Source organism: Zalophus californianus, chromosome 17 (genome assembly GCF_009762305.2).
Source record: "Zalophus californianus isolate mZalCal1 chromosome 17, mZalCal1.pri.v2, whole genome shotgun sequence".
In the NCBI taxonomy this organism is placed as follows: domain Eukaryota; kingdom Metazoa; phylum Chordata; class Mammalia; order Carnivora; family Otariidae; genus Zalophus; species Zalophus californianus.
Window position 1 is genome coordinate 4,161,363 of NC_045611.1, and position 14,682 is coordinate 4,176,044.

Consider the following 14,682-nt stretch of genomic DNA (forward strand, 5'->3'; position numbering starts at 1 on the left):
TAGAGAAGTCTATTCTCTGTATTAGGTGGTATTATAGCCAAACTGTGCTTGGGCATAAGCCCTTTTATCACTGCTTTAGTAAGGAAATGAGAGACAAATTTACTTACCTGCAAACAGCCTATAGGTTCTGTGGCATTTAAAATTCTTATTTTTAACCCCTGGAGAAAGCAGTTCTGAAAAACAAAATACCGACAGCTGCAGTCTATAAAAGCACTTAGAGAAAGGCTCAGAGCGACAGAATCAAAGAGGGGACGACAGCCCCCATGCACACGCACCACCTGGCAAAGCAGGAAAACGAACCCACGGCCTCCCCTCAGGTACGCAGGCCCTGCCCCTGGGGGGCCAGTTGGGCAGTGCAGCCACGCACGTCACCAGCAACCAGCGGGTGCAAAGAGAGAGGAAATACACTGAGCTCACCGAGCTCACGCTAGAAGCCCCTTAGAAGCAGATATTCTAAACACTGGAAAAGAAGAACACTGCCCACTTTGCAACAAAACAAAATAGCCCCAGGAAACCTTAGAATTAAAACATTTTATTCGTCAGTCAGACCAGAAAACTTCCACTGTGTGAGAGTCAGATGGTCTCTCCCAAGAGGCACTGGTCCACCAGCTGGGCAGGCGGGCAGCCCTGTTCTCGGGGCCCCGGGGCGACCTGAAGGAGGAGCGCGCCTGCAGACGGACCCGTCACCGCCGTTACCGCCGGCCCCTCTCATCCCCCACCCACGACCCCCACCAGGGCCTCTGGTTCTCCCTTCGCTCATTTCTCTTTCTAGAAAGCATTTAAAGTGGCAGCTGATATAAAAACACATATAACCAGCAAGAAAAGATCTGTAAGTAAAATCCATGTAGTCAGTCCAAACGGTTAATCTGGGCATGAGGGAAGATGCAAGAGTACGGGGCACAGGATGCCCACTGGGCTCGGTGCGTGCTCCCCATTCCCTGACAGCACAGATGACTCAGCATGTGGTTCTCAGCTGGCATTTCTTACCCTTTCTGGTTCTCAAACGGGATCAGGAAAACACGCTGCCTGTGAACGAAGCAGCTCCACGTGTGAAGGTGGGAGGGGCAGGAGCCTGGCCCAGGGCTCAGAGCCGCCAGCTGCAGACTGGCTGCGGAAATGCAGCGTCCCTGCCTGGGCTCAGGTGAGGCCCACTACCCCCAGTTCTGGAGTCACCGGGCCCGGGAAGGAGTGGAGCGTGGTCGTGCTGTGTGGTGGGGACGCGAGGGGTGGGGGACGCGGCAGCTTCGTTCCTCTGCAAGACCCAGGGATGATGTCCCACAGCCTCTTTCCCGTCTTCCACACTCCTCACTATTTGGAGGTCTGCCTCCAGCTTGTTCCCCATCAAGCCCAGGACTGCATGGCACCTTTTTCACAAATCCCGAAACTTTCAAGGAAAGTTTTCCTTCAAGCTGCGCTTTTACCAAGACAAGCTGAACCTGGTGCTCTGGGCAAAATGCGTCAAGGCTGCTGAGCCCCGGTTACCTGCAGAGACTTGTGGCTGACAGAATGCCACAGACCTGACCCAGTGTCACTGCAATGAGAGGCTGGGAGGAACCCCCAGGGGCCTATGGGCAACATTCTCTCACTTCACTGAAAAAGCTTACTTCACCAGGCTGGGCGGGAGATGTTAACACCTAGTATAAAGAAAATGATTTTGTACCACTAATCCATAAAACGTTTCTAAAAAAATGATGCTCATTTTGATGGACAAAATCTCTACTTTTCTAATCTAGTAAGATCATATGGTTTATTCATTTTTGCCTTTATTTTTCAAGAGCTACTTTGGTGCCAATTTTAATAGAGGTCTGTTGTAAACGAAGAAACGTAAAACCAGAAAGTCCTAAAAGAGAACTTCCTTACTCTCGACATTATACAGAAATACTAAGTGCCAAGTTCACAGATTCCCGGGACAACCGTCACCATGAATGCTTTCGCCCTGCATGTTTGTTACCTTTACTGATTTCCAAGTCCACAGGATATTCAATATTTTTGATGAGCTTCTGGCATCCACCAGTCTTCTCGTAAACAAACCGTTTGAGGTGCAGCACCAGAACAGGGGGCAGCTTCTCCAGAGTCACTCTGCGACTTATCTCCACCTGAGGCACAAAGCAGAGCAGGACCCACGGCACCTTACTTCACGCAGCAGCAGACGCATGTCTGTCATACAAGGACCCTCTCTGAGAGCCGACGGCCCGAGGGTGCAGGACAGCACTGCTCAATCCTTGCTGAGTGGAGGGAGCTCCTGAAAATCTAACTTTCTGCTAAGAGGCCTTTTGAGAGCTACTAACACTCCTCTTAGAAAACGGCAAACATCCCTCTAAACACAACTGCAGAAGATCCCATGGATCCCTGAGCCCATGTGTGAACTCCACATTAAGAACCTTTGCTCTGTGACATTCATGACGAATTGGCACAAAAATTAAAAAGCTAAGTGTCAGGACTTTACATTATGTATGTATTAACATGCTTTTCAGTAAGTCCTACAGCATTAATCAAACTGAGGCCAGAGTGTTTCTCAACTTAAGTGTTCTAAATAACCCAAAAGCCATCTCTTCTAACCATTAGTTTTACAAGTTTCAGTTTTATCAATTTATGTGCTCCTTATATGCTTTCACAGGTCTAACAAATGCTGCTTTTCATTAAAACGCATCCTCACAAACAATTCTTATTCCCTTTATTTACTGTTCTTTGTACTTATAAACCCTTTGATGCTTCCTGTATTTACATGAAGAATACTTCTGACACCAATAGTTGTTTGAGTCACAATCCAAAAGATTGCACAGATAAGAAACCAGGAAAGCTTTTGGAAGACCACACACCCATCTGGGTGGGGGTGTCTTAATGGGCACCTGGCTTCCCATCCAGACTCTGACCCCAGGTGTGGGACCACCCAACACGCCTCCAGATTCCCATCCTGTGTCTGTATCCTGGTGTCTCCACACCCAACAAGAATGTGTGAACGATGGAAAAGTGTGGCTACAGCTCAACAGTTAAAAACCAGGACTCTGACAAGTGGACTCCAGCTTCATCTGTGAATCGAGAGTTGGACCAATGTGTCTCTGGGATGCTTCTCAGTGTTGGCAACCCAGGATTCTGACCTCAAGCTTTCAGGCAATTCATTAAGTGACTAATCTGAAATTCTTCCATGTGTTTAGGGTTTCCAGACAAACTGAGACACACTTTTCTTCGTCCAACAAAACCAGACCTTTTCTATACAGCAAGTATTTTGTATAATCATATTTTCCCATGGACTTTCATTGTGTGTTCCCACAGCAAAAAGTCTTATGACCTTAAAATATAAATATATTAAACTAGGTATTCTAAAAAGTAAGTTTAAAGAAATCACATTCCAGAAAATGTGATACTTGCTCTTTCCAGATATCCCCACCCCATACGAACTGTCTAAACTCTTCCTTTCTCAAGTATCTGCTTTTCTGAGTGTTCTTGCTCTTGATCTGGTAACACACCACCACCATCACGGAGCCGGGACAGTGAGCAGTTCCATTTTCTTCCTCAAGGCTCCACTGAATTGCCTCTTCTTTCCTGCATCCTTCCGCCACCTGCCATCTAGAATAAGCCACCTTCTCCTCACGCTCTCCACCTCTATCTCATCTGCACCCTCCCCAAAGTCCACAGCTAACTGCAGCAGGAGCGAGATGAAAACCGCCACGTGAGGGGGCTTTCCTGGCAGCCCGGGAAAGGTAGAAAGCCACCTGCAGGAGGAGAGCCCAACAACCCCCACGGGTGTCCACAGGAAAGCAAGTGAGAAGAGAGGCACAGGGACCAGGACAGCGACGCCACCTCCGGAGCCACAGCAGCCACACAAACCAACCTCCCCCAAAACAAATACCCACTCTTTCTCATTAAGTTCCACCGCCAGACTCAGCTTATTCACTTAAGCCAAGTGCCAAGATTCTGTCTCTCGCTCCTACCACTTTTATTTTTTAAACAAAAGCGCCCGTGGGAAGCAAGTCAGAAAACATGGTGGAGGATTAGGCATAACTACGTGTGGATCTCCCAAGAGGCTGGCTTGATCAGTCCAAGCAGGAGGCCCCACATGGACCGAAGGGTCTCCACGTCCTCCTCCGCTCTGCTCTCCCAGTGTGAGCCACCCAGCCAGGGGAGGACCGTTGGGCTCTGAAGGTGCTGGCAACAACCACTCTTCGTGCACCTTCAGCTGCCACACAGTCTCCTTACAGCAAGCTCCCTAGGGACACAAGGGACTGTTCACACAAGCGCTGCCCCTAGCTAGCCTGCAGTGCCCTCCCGGTACGTTTTTCTGCATTCACCAGCACCATCTCAGCAGAGAAGACCCCCATCGACCACAGAGTGGAAAACAGGCGTCAGCTGGTACATCTGGACCCCAGGGGCCAGTAAGCTCTCCGAGAGCAGAATATTCTCCCCGTCCCCTGACTCGGCTGACAAGTACACCCCATGAGGGTGTACTTCCCTTGACTGCGGAACACTAAAAGACTCAGGCTTTTATCCTTTTCAGATCAAATGAAAGACCTAACAGACATGAAAACAGCTACTTTCTATTCGCTGATGTCCCTGAAGACCTACCATTAAATGCAAAATAGCTATGTTTGGAATCCCTTTTCTCTCCTAACTAATCTCAGGAAACTGTGCTCTATGACAGGGATGTAAAGAAGCTATCTGGCCTCTGTGAGAGGTAGTACTGATTTTTTTCCACATCGTGATTAGACTACCAGAAAATTAAATGTAGCTCAGGATAAATAATCCCAATGATCATTACCTCGGGTTACATGGTTTAGAGGTAAAGGAGGTCAATAGGAGCATCTGTTTCAACCATTTCATTCTAAAAATGTGGAAACTTTTAGTCCAAAACAGTTAAGCAATGGGGTTAAGAGGCAGAATGCAAAAGCACTTTTCCTCGCTCTTCTGTGCTCTTTCCACCATGCCAGAGTGCCTCAGCACAAACGTTCAACATCAACTATTAGTATACCTCTTGTTTGGTTTTTGTGGTATAACCCTGGACAGATTCTCTTGCGACCAAGCTCTCCAATGCATCCTGGACTGTCCGGATCCTGTCAGACTGGATGTCCAGCTGCAAGGTGAAGAATGGCTGCAAAGTGGCCGACTCCTTTGAACTCTGCTGGTAAACCACAGACCTAAGAGGCAGAGACAAAAACAGAACACTGTTAAGAGACCACTCCTTCCCATTCTCCGTTAAGATGAGCCAGCAGGAGAAGAGGCATTAACTGAAAACGAGACTGCTCAGAATCATTTTCAGAAAACCAGAGAGAACAGAAACGACAAAAATATACTGAATTTAAAAATAATCCTGCTAAATACCACCTCCTAAGTGTTTCTAGCAACTATCCACCAGCTGATCACTCTCCCAGCACAAGCATGCTAGAAGAAAACATAGTTCATCTTCCCAATTCCTTCACCTCCACTCCAGACTTTATTTCACACACCAGTCAGTAAATGTGCCTATCCTGCCGTGGCCTCGAAATGCTGACACTCTCCATTTTCTCAAAGTATCATAGCCTGTTCTAATAAAATAGAGGAAACCCCAAGGTAAACAGAGTATTTTTAATGGCACTTTTCCCCTACAAAAATGACTTACAAAAGAAGAGGAGTAGGGTGTGTATAATAAAAAATAAGTTAACATTCCAGGAAACAAGGCTACCTACCACCCTCAAGAAGAAGGGTGCCAATTCAACCTTGTTTTCTTAGCTGGATTTTCATTTCATTTTTCTTTTTCTAAGTTTTTCTGAGTAAAACTTGTGTGCTCGGCCCATCTCTCATTTAGCCCCAGCAAGGAAACATTCCAGGAGCTCAACAAGGAATTCCATTTCTGCAGTCTGAGTGACCTAGTTTATGAACAGAATCAAATGGGTGTGCGTGGGTATTGAGGCTTTATGGAGCAGACGCCGTGAAGAGCAAGCTGAAGGGCGTCCTGTTCACACGCTGCTCTCCTAAAGCGCGGTGTTAGGATGCACCGTGACGCGCCCTCCCTTCGAGTGTCCGGACGTGGGAGCAACAGCCACTCCGCTGGTTCCGAGAGCAGCAGTGGGAGCAGAAGGTACTAAAACTGGTGAGGGAATCAAGAGGCGGTCCTCTTGACTCCAATATCCTGGACTTTTTACTCACGTGGCTGAGGGGAAAGGTGAAGAAAGGTGCTGGTTTTTCTGGGGAAAGTGAAAACCCACCCAAAGAGGGTGAATTTTAAAAGAAAAACCTTCCGGCTGTCTGAACAAGGAAGCGCTTCATGATGGCTACTGCACACAGAAGTTTCCTAAATTATAAAAAATAATTCCTATCTTTGCTTTATCGTTTCTCAAAAATATCAACAATCAATTTCAACATAAAAAGACCACCGAGGCTAGAGGCCTGGCAGAGCCACACAGGCCAAGCTAGAAATTTCTCCAAAGTGGATTCTGGTTTTTCCCACTGGTTATTTTCAAACATGTGTAGGCTCTTCCGGAATGTTGGCCTCAGTGGCCTTGCAATTTTGATACTCTACCTATGGCCAGGTGTGGCGCTGCTATTATACCCACCAGGCTGTTCCTTCAGCCTCTCTCCCATCCCTAAGGGACCAGCCCACGAATGCTAACATCAGAGGTCTAATGCAGAGCTAAGGGCACAGGACAGCCTCCTCTCACTGCTGTCACCTGACCTGGATCCCTGCTTCCCTTCCCAAAACGGCCCAGCCCAAGGAATCGCATCTGGCAAAGGCAAGTTACAGCGGGAGCGGTCAGGGGCTGGGCGTTTCCCCAGAGCACACCTGACCACAAGGCTGACGTGGGGAGAGTCCAGAACAGAAAGGGGCCCACAGGCTCTAGCGCACACACTGAAGAGCACAGAAATGACTTGTTCAGGGTGACAAGGTGGCATAACTGGCTTCTGAATCCTGTCCGACACAGCAGCACTGACTGGCTTGTGAAGGAGCCAGAGGACATGCTGAGGTTTTATTAGCCTATTGAAAGGGGCTCAACCTAAGTTGTATCAGAGCAGAGAAAGACCCAACTAACTTTCCATGCCTTGGAAAGGGCGTTACTTCTTTTGGATACAAAGTATTTGGGACAAGCGAAGACTGAGTCTCACTAAAAAAACCACCCTTGTAGGATACAACTCGAGGCCTTCCGAGAGGAAATCCTGCCCTAACAAGGCCCTCTGGGACTTGGTATGACTGAACAGCCTTGGAAACGGCCCCCATGCTCCTGAGTCCCACATCACGGTGGTCCTGAACAGCTCCAAACGCAATCAAATAAAAGCCTTCTAGAAGGACGTCATGAAAGAGCAAGGAGCAGCTGGTTTACGGGAACTGGGACAGAGGAGGGGCCCAGGCACTCTAGGAGGTCCCATGTGCCCCTTTACGTAGAACTATCTCCCTCCACACTCCCTTACCTTTCTAGCGCCCTTGGTTCTGGCGCCTAATATTCCTCCAGTAGACACAAAACATGTATTTCAACTTAAGTCTTTCTCTTCCTACCTAGGGGTGAGCAGCTGGCCTGAGGGAATGCACTGCTGACGGAGTGAGGGAGCAGGGGTGACCGGCGGCCGCCGAGCCCTAGGGGCCAGCGCCCTGTGCCGAGGGGCCGTGCGGGGCGGGAGCAGGGAAAGCACTAGGCAGGAGAAGCATAGAGAAGTGCAGGGACAGAGTGGGCACAGAGGCGTAAAGGCAAGCCATCGAGTCCAAAATTTCTTAGACACGTCTTATACCTTCCCCCTTCAGTAAAACGGCCAAACCCTGAAAAAGGCAAGCACTAAAGTATTCCAGAAAAGCATAAACCTGATGTGTCCACCAAAAATGCCAGTGATTGGGGTCTGAACAAACTCCGCATGGCGAGTGACTGAAGTCTTATTTCTGGGGCCCACTTGCTCCCATTCGTCCTCACTTCCTTCGCCTGGTTCTTCCTGCTCGTCTTCATTCACTAAGTGGCTTTTGGGTCCATTGGAAATGGTGAGTTCTGAAAAGGAGACAGTTCACTTAAACTACCACCGGCAACAATAACAGCAAAAAAATGTTTTAAAGTAAGGTTCTACATAAGCCACCTGCACAGAGTTAGATTTAAAAGTGAAATCAGGGTGTGTCCTACATTCAGAACAAATGCAGCACGTACATCCGCTGGACCCCTGGTTGCATGAACCACCAAAGACAGCATGCTTAGAACTGAGAAATCTGAAGGTGCACTGGAAAGTAGGCATTACTGTGTAATCAAAGCCAGTTTTCCTAATTCGATAAGGGGCTTTGGTCATGCGGGAGAATATCCTCATCTTCAGGAAATGCATGCTTTGGCATTTAGGGGCGAACTGGTATCTGCAACTTAATTTGTGTCACTCAGGAAACTGTGCTTGGGGACAGAGAGACAAAGCATGACATGTTAGCAGACGCAGAATCCAGCGCTGATACAGGTATTCACCAACTATTCTCCCAGCTTTTCTGTATGTTTCATCATTTTCCTAATTAAGAGTTGAAGGGAAAAAAGCAAAGGTTCTGGATATATTTTAATTTATCCAAGTAGAACATTCGCAATGGCCTATAAAGTAAGCAATGTAAAGATACCAGACTCGCCCTAGTGAGAGAGTGACTCGAAGGGTCAATGACCGGGGGTGGGGGAAAGCAACATACTACATGAGCAGGTGACATCTGTTCAAAAGGAATTTTTTTTTCGAAAGATTTTATTTGACAGAGACAGACACAGCGAGAGAGAGAACACAAGCAAGGGCAGTGGGAGAGGGAGAAGCAGGCCTCCCGCCGAGCAGGGAGCCCGATCCCAGGACCCTGGGACCATGACCTGAGCCGAAGGCAGACGCCCAACAACTGAGCCACCCAGGCGCCCCTCAAAAGGAATTCTTAAGGAAAAGTTCTCACACAGTTTTGTGGCAAATAGACCACAACCTACTTTCATTATTTGGTGATAGGAGTTTCTTTAGGTTCAGCATTTCCTCATGAAGTCCATTTAGAATGAAGCCTAAGTACTCCTCAGCATCTTCTTGTCGACCCTGAAAAAGCCAGACGTGAGCACATTAATTTTAACTGATCACCATGCAAGGACTGCAGGGAATATTATACCTGCATATTCACACTAGGTCTCCTCTTAAATTTTCAACAAGATTTAATGTAAAGTGTTTCCCAAAATCATATGAGCTCTCCTTTGGACCACTGAAATGGGTAGGCTGAGAGGAATGAGGATGGGGGGGCAAGTACACCTTTATGTCTGAGTACAGAATGAGTAGGGATTTTTATTTATTGGGGTTTTTTTTGTATTTTTAAATTTTCTACAATAAATATACATTACCTATCTGATAAAAAAAAGTTATTTAACAGTTGCTCTCTTGTTGACATGAAATAGAAGAACAGGAACTAGAGGTCTAGGGCCACCACACTGCACAACCTCAGGGGCTAACGGTCACACTAGGAGTTGTGAATAGCAGCCCTGTGTGTCTCCTTCTATTTTTGATGATGGGCAACTATAGAGGAAAGGACCCAAATTATATGTGAAAAGCTCTATTGATTCAAAGATTTAGCTAACAGTTGTATACACACACACACACACACACCAGCAAAATCATTTATAGATGAGTCATGCAACAGTCACTTATTTGTCTTATAATCTTGGGATTAGTTCCCGTTTCATTCTTTGGAGAATAACCACATGTTCCAAGGATTTTCAAAGTCGTCTTCTTGCAGTCTCCGGGCATATGTGTTCCACACAGGACTGCAGCTCTAAACAGACAGATGTTCAGAGTTGAGTACGCCCTGCGTGTGTGGAAAAGGGCAGAAACTGGCTAGCTCAAGATGCAGAAAGAGTTGACAGAGCAGGCACGAGGCTACAGTTCCTGGAAAGGCCTGCTTGCTGGGTTGGTCCCTGGTTGGCGTCTGGGAAGTTGGATTTGGGGAGGGATCCCCCCCCCCCATTCCAAGAAGTGAAAAGGGACTATGCCGAAATGGCGCAGTGTGGTTTATGGTGCACACCTGCTTTCCCTCTGCAAGTATGGAATTTTGGTTTGCGCTAGGCAGAGGATGCCTACGTGACCAGCCCTTGGTAAAACCCCTGGGAGTCTCCCATGCACTTCCACAGCAGACATTTTCACATGTGCTGTCACACACTGATGCTGAGAAATTAAGTGCGTTCTCCTGCTGCACCGGGAGAGGAGTTTCAAGGTTTCCCATGGATGTCTGATCTTGCTTTAGTGTCCCTGCACTAAATCCTGTGAGAACAACAGCTTCTGAGTCCTGTGAGTCCTTCCATCGAATCACTAAATCGGAGGGTGGTGTGAGGGACCCAACAGAGCCAATATTCATGTAACTCTGAAAGACACCTCTCTCCATGAACATAACTTCGGAGCAGGATCTCGGTGGGGCTTGACCACAGGATGCCCCCCTAAAATTCACTGCTTTACCTCTGCCTCCACCTGAGCTGGACGGCCCTCCTCTGGCTTCTAAAGCATCGGCGTCTGCATCTATTTTAGTACTTCTCTTGCAGGTCTGTTTCCTTGGATGATAGATCTAATTCCCCTATCGGACAGGTGAGGTCTTTGAGGGCAGAGGGCACAGTTTAATCCATTTCTGCATTCCTAACATTCTGTACCTTTCTCACTACCTGGGAAACGTAAATTTCAAGCTAAGCACCAACAGCTACAACAGGAGCAGTAAAGCATCCCCGGTGGTACCCCACTACACTGTCCTGGCCATTCACCCTTCCTCAGAACAAGGAGCTTCAGTATTGCTTTACTCAGCTTTAACGCAATTGTTTTGATGATTTTTCTTTCTGAATAATTTCCCTAAACATCATTTCAAATGCTTATACTGACTCATCACAATCTCTACACAGACCTCCTTGGCCCTCGGTCCCATGCCTTCAGGAGCAAAGCGTATGACCACAGATGTAGATGAAAGAGGCAAGCAGCTACTAGAAACGTGTGAGTATGATGAAGACCTAGCTCTCCTGAAGGCTGCCCTGATTCCACGCACAATGACCAAACTCTAAGAGGCAGCGCAGTGATTAAGGAGCTGACTATAACGCCAGGCTCTGTACTTAGGAGCTGTGTGACCTTGGACAAGGATCTCACTTTTCTCAAATGTAAAGGAGACAACCACACTTTACTCACAGGGTTAAGCAAGCTAACATATGGAAAGAACTTACAAGAGTACTTGGTGCACAGTAAATGACGCATGAGCTGGCCCTGATGATACTTTTAATATTCATTCAAGCAACTGACCCCGTTAACAGGCCCAGATCTACTGAAGACCCACCCAACCCCAGCACTGACAGCGCAGAACGAGCACTGAACAGGCAATGGTATGGGCACAGATCGAAGCAAGAGGCCAACTTTCTACGGGCTACATGAGAGCAATGCCAAACCTTCTCAGACAGGCTCGACTTGATGACTGTCAGAAGTCTGTAAATATACGTAGGTTCGAAAGCAGCTCCAGGGCGGATATCTCTCACGATTTTATCCCCAAGAGCTGCAGTGGAAACAGGACACAGATTTTCATAATGAAAACCAAGTCAAGATGATGAAAAGCAGCATGACCAGAACTCCCCTCCACCCGCACGCAGTGCTGAGAAGAGCACAGGTGTAACATCTCGCATTTTGAAGACATTTTCTTTCCAACAAGACCGAACTTATGACAGTCAGTCATCTTATCTCCTAACAGTCCATATGTAATGGGCATGAAGACCTCATTTTTACTCACCTTGTCTGGGTTTTGGAGGTACTGGCATATTAGTAAACTCATTCATTAGCCGAACACTATAAACATGGGGGAAAACAAAAGTTTAGTACATTTCTTTTAAAAAGACATACTTTTACTAAAGAGCCTCGATGGCTAAGTAGAGTATTTTAGTATGAAGATGGCAAATTTTAAGTAACCAATGCTATAATAGCTAGTGAGTTCTTCAATCTTTTCTCTGTAAGGGTTTGGTACATTTTATGTAACATACACACACCGGTAAGCACTACACTTACGTTACTGAATCTGAAGAACACAAACAATGCTCCGATTCCATTTCTGGTTAACTTCCACATAAAAACAACAGTACATTTTAAAAAAATAAAATTATAGGACTCACTTGCAAGAAATTAAGAACCTTGCTAAACCATTTGAGTTCAAATTATCAGAGGTGTAAAAACCCAGCCCATTAACACATTTGTAAGCACCTTACTTACAAGCTATCTATCATGGGTGTCGACGTACAAGGCCTTTGCACTTTTGAATAGAGAGGAATGAACTTCATCAGGTGATACATCGGAGGGCAAGCAACCAGTGCCTGCAGTGTCTAAGTATTGGCAGTAAGGAAGTGTAAAGGAAATGAAACAGGCACTCCAAATTTCTGAAAGGTACATTAAACCCAAAGCATATAAAACTAAATAAGCCAATGACACTGAAAGACTTACATATGTAAACATAAAAAGGAATAAACTAAATAACCATGAGGATAACTGCCCTGTGACTTCCACATAAGGGTTTACTCTGCAATCAGCATTTACATACAAAAACTTGATTCGACCAAGATAAACCAATTAAAACATTTCCAATTGTAAGTGGACACGCTGCCCCATTCATCAGGGCCATGCTAATGAAAATAAAAGTCGCCTGATTCTGTCACTCACCAGTCAACAATCATCTTTTTTTGCGGTCAGGAATAACTCTGTTTATAAGCAAGGTAGGCAGACTAAGCAAGGAACCAAGTTCTTGGACTCAAACTTTAGGGGAGAGGCCCCTCTGCAGCTGCACGAAGTCAAAGGCACGGGAGGAAGAGAGAAGTGCAGCCAGCCGGCCTTGGGGACAGCACTTGAGAAGGATACAGCATTAATGTAGCACCAGTTTCCTTTATTGATCAGCCCACGGGGTTGCAATGACACTGGTTTATGTATTAGGGTTACATTCTCCAGTAACTCTGAAAGAGTGAAGAAGCATATTTAAAGAAGTTAATGACATCTAGTGAATAACATGGAAGTAAATTTATACTCTGGCGGAGTGATAAAAACCCCTTCGAGAGACCACATATCCAAAGAGGAGGCACATTGTGTGGAAGCTGCATGCTGTCCAACACCAGGTACGATACCTAAGGATTAAAAATTTTAAAAAGTATCTCCCCCCCCCCCCCACCGGAAAGAACACCAACATTTATTTATCTTTCTGTGGGAATGTAACTGCGGAACACAACAACTATTTTAACAAGAAGCAGAAAAGACTGAGATACATGGCTAACAGAGGTGAAAGAGATCTGAGAGACACAGGCTTCTCCCGGGCGCGCTGAGGGCGAGGCGGGCCTTGCTAACAGTGCAGGCCCTCAGACACCAGCTACGGAGGAGTCCACAGGCAGAACCCTAGCCTCAGCCAGTGGGAACCCCCAGCACCTACTAGGGCACCCAACGCACCACAGTGGGCGATCGACCACTGTTCAGTGAGGGACAATACTCCTTTTCGAGACAACTGTCTCATACTAAATTGTATTTTTCAATAGAATTCCAATTTATGGAACGTTGGAGGACGGAATGCCCTTACTCCATTTAGAAACACGTTTATCCCCAGATTCATCCTCTGACATCCCTCTTCTCTACAGCCTTCAGAAGATGTGAATGCCATGTTCATATGATGCTTTAATACTTTCATTAAATGCTTTAAATATTTTTTCCAGAAATACTTTAAAACAAGACAAAGTCTCCCATGTCTCATTATGAATCTTGTACCAGTGACAGCTACAAGTTATGGACACCTTCTACACTCAACAAGCACTTTACAACTTACGCTTGTAAACTGGCTGCACTTAATCCTTAGTAATCCAGGAGAACCACAACTATCCCCCTTTCACCAGTAAGGAAACGGAGTCTCGGAAACGGAGTCTCGGAAACGTTAACTAGCTTGCCTGTGATCACTCAGCAGCTATGTAGTGCAGCCAGGGCCTAAAATCCATGATCTGTGGCCATTCCACACTGCCTCCCTTTACTTTTAAACTGTATACCAGAAAAGAAAAAGTAAGTACGTGTACATGTGATGCCAGCATCCATCCAAGGCATCACTCAAACAAAAGTAGCTTTTCAATTCCAAAACACAGCTGGACTGGGAGGTCTCAAACTTAAGCATTAGCTGAAGAAGTTAATTTGCAAAATTCTAATGTCCGCATGCACACACATACACACACTCCCTCCCTCCCTCCCTCCTCTGAGAGTAAATGCCCTCTTTCCTCTAACTGAGGAAGCACAGAGAATAATTTTCCCATTTATGAAAAGTAAAGCATTACAGGCTCAAAAAACCCCAATGGGATCTATTCAATTAGTCTGGGCTTATAAAGCTCTTCTCATCTGTCTCCTACCATGGGGCACAGTACCGGACTTCAGTGCGGACCACATCAGTGAGAACTGAACTACAAGCTCCACGTGCAGCCCCCCCAGCCCAGACAGTACGAGGCATGTGGTGAAACTGTGCTGGGGGGCCGCATCTACACTGTTCATAATCATCCTCACGACCCTATCAAGGAGACATGGTTATCCTCCTCGCTTTACAGGTGAGAACACAGAGGTCCAGACGGTTAGGGAACTGGTAAAGGCTGTGCACCCGAGCAGACATGGGACCCAGGTCTGTACTCCCTCTCACAAGGTAACAGGCTCCGCTCTACCACCCTTTCACTCAAAGGTTTCTGTACTAACTTGCCTCACGGGCTTGAGACCTCCCACTTACAATGGAGCTGTCCACTTGTC

The 14,682-nt window shown here is 46.6% G+C and overlaps 1 protein-coding gene across 1 annotated transcript in view; it reads right to left on the bottom strand.

Moving 5' to 3' along the window:
* Positions 1-14,682, bottom strand: part of USP10 (ubiquitin specific peptidase 10) — a 75,279-nt gene that overhangs the window by 4,186 nt on the left and 56,411 nt on the right. Inside the window, exons 5-13 of the mRNA XM_027620326.1 lie at positions 12,787-12,878; positions 12,148-12,257; positions 11,675-11,730; positions 11,340-11,443; positions 8,877-8,976; positions 7,763-7,940; positions 4,967-5,132; positions 1,952-2,096; positions 108-173 (exon numbers count right to left, since the gene is read on the bottom strand). Coding sequence (XP_027476127.1) covers positions 108-173; positions 1,952-2,096; positions 4,967-5,132; positions 7,763-7,940; positions 8,877-8,976; positions 11,340-11,443; positions 11,675-11,730; positions 12,148-12,257; positions 12,787-12,878 — 1,017 coding nt within the window. The remainder of the gene's footprint in view (positions 1-107; positions 174-1,951; positions 2,097-4,966; positions 5,133-7,762; positions 7,941-8,876; positions 8,977-11,339; positions 11,444-11,674; positions 11,731-12,147; positions 12,258-12,786; positions 12,879-14,682) is intronic.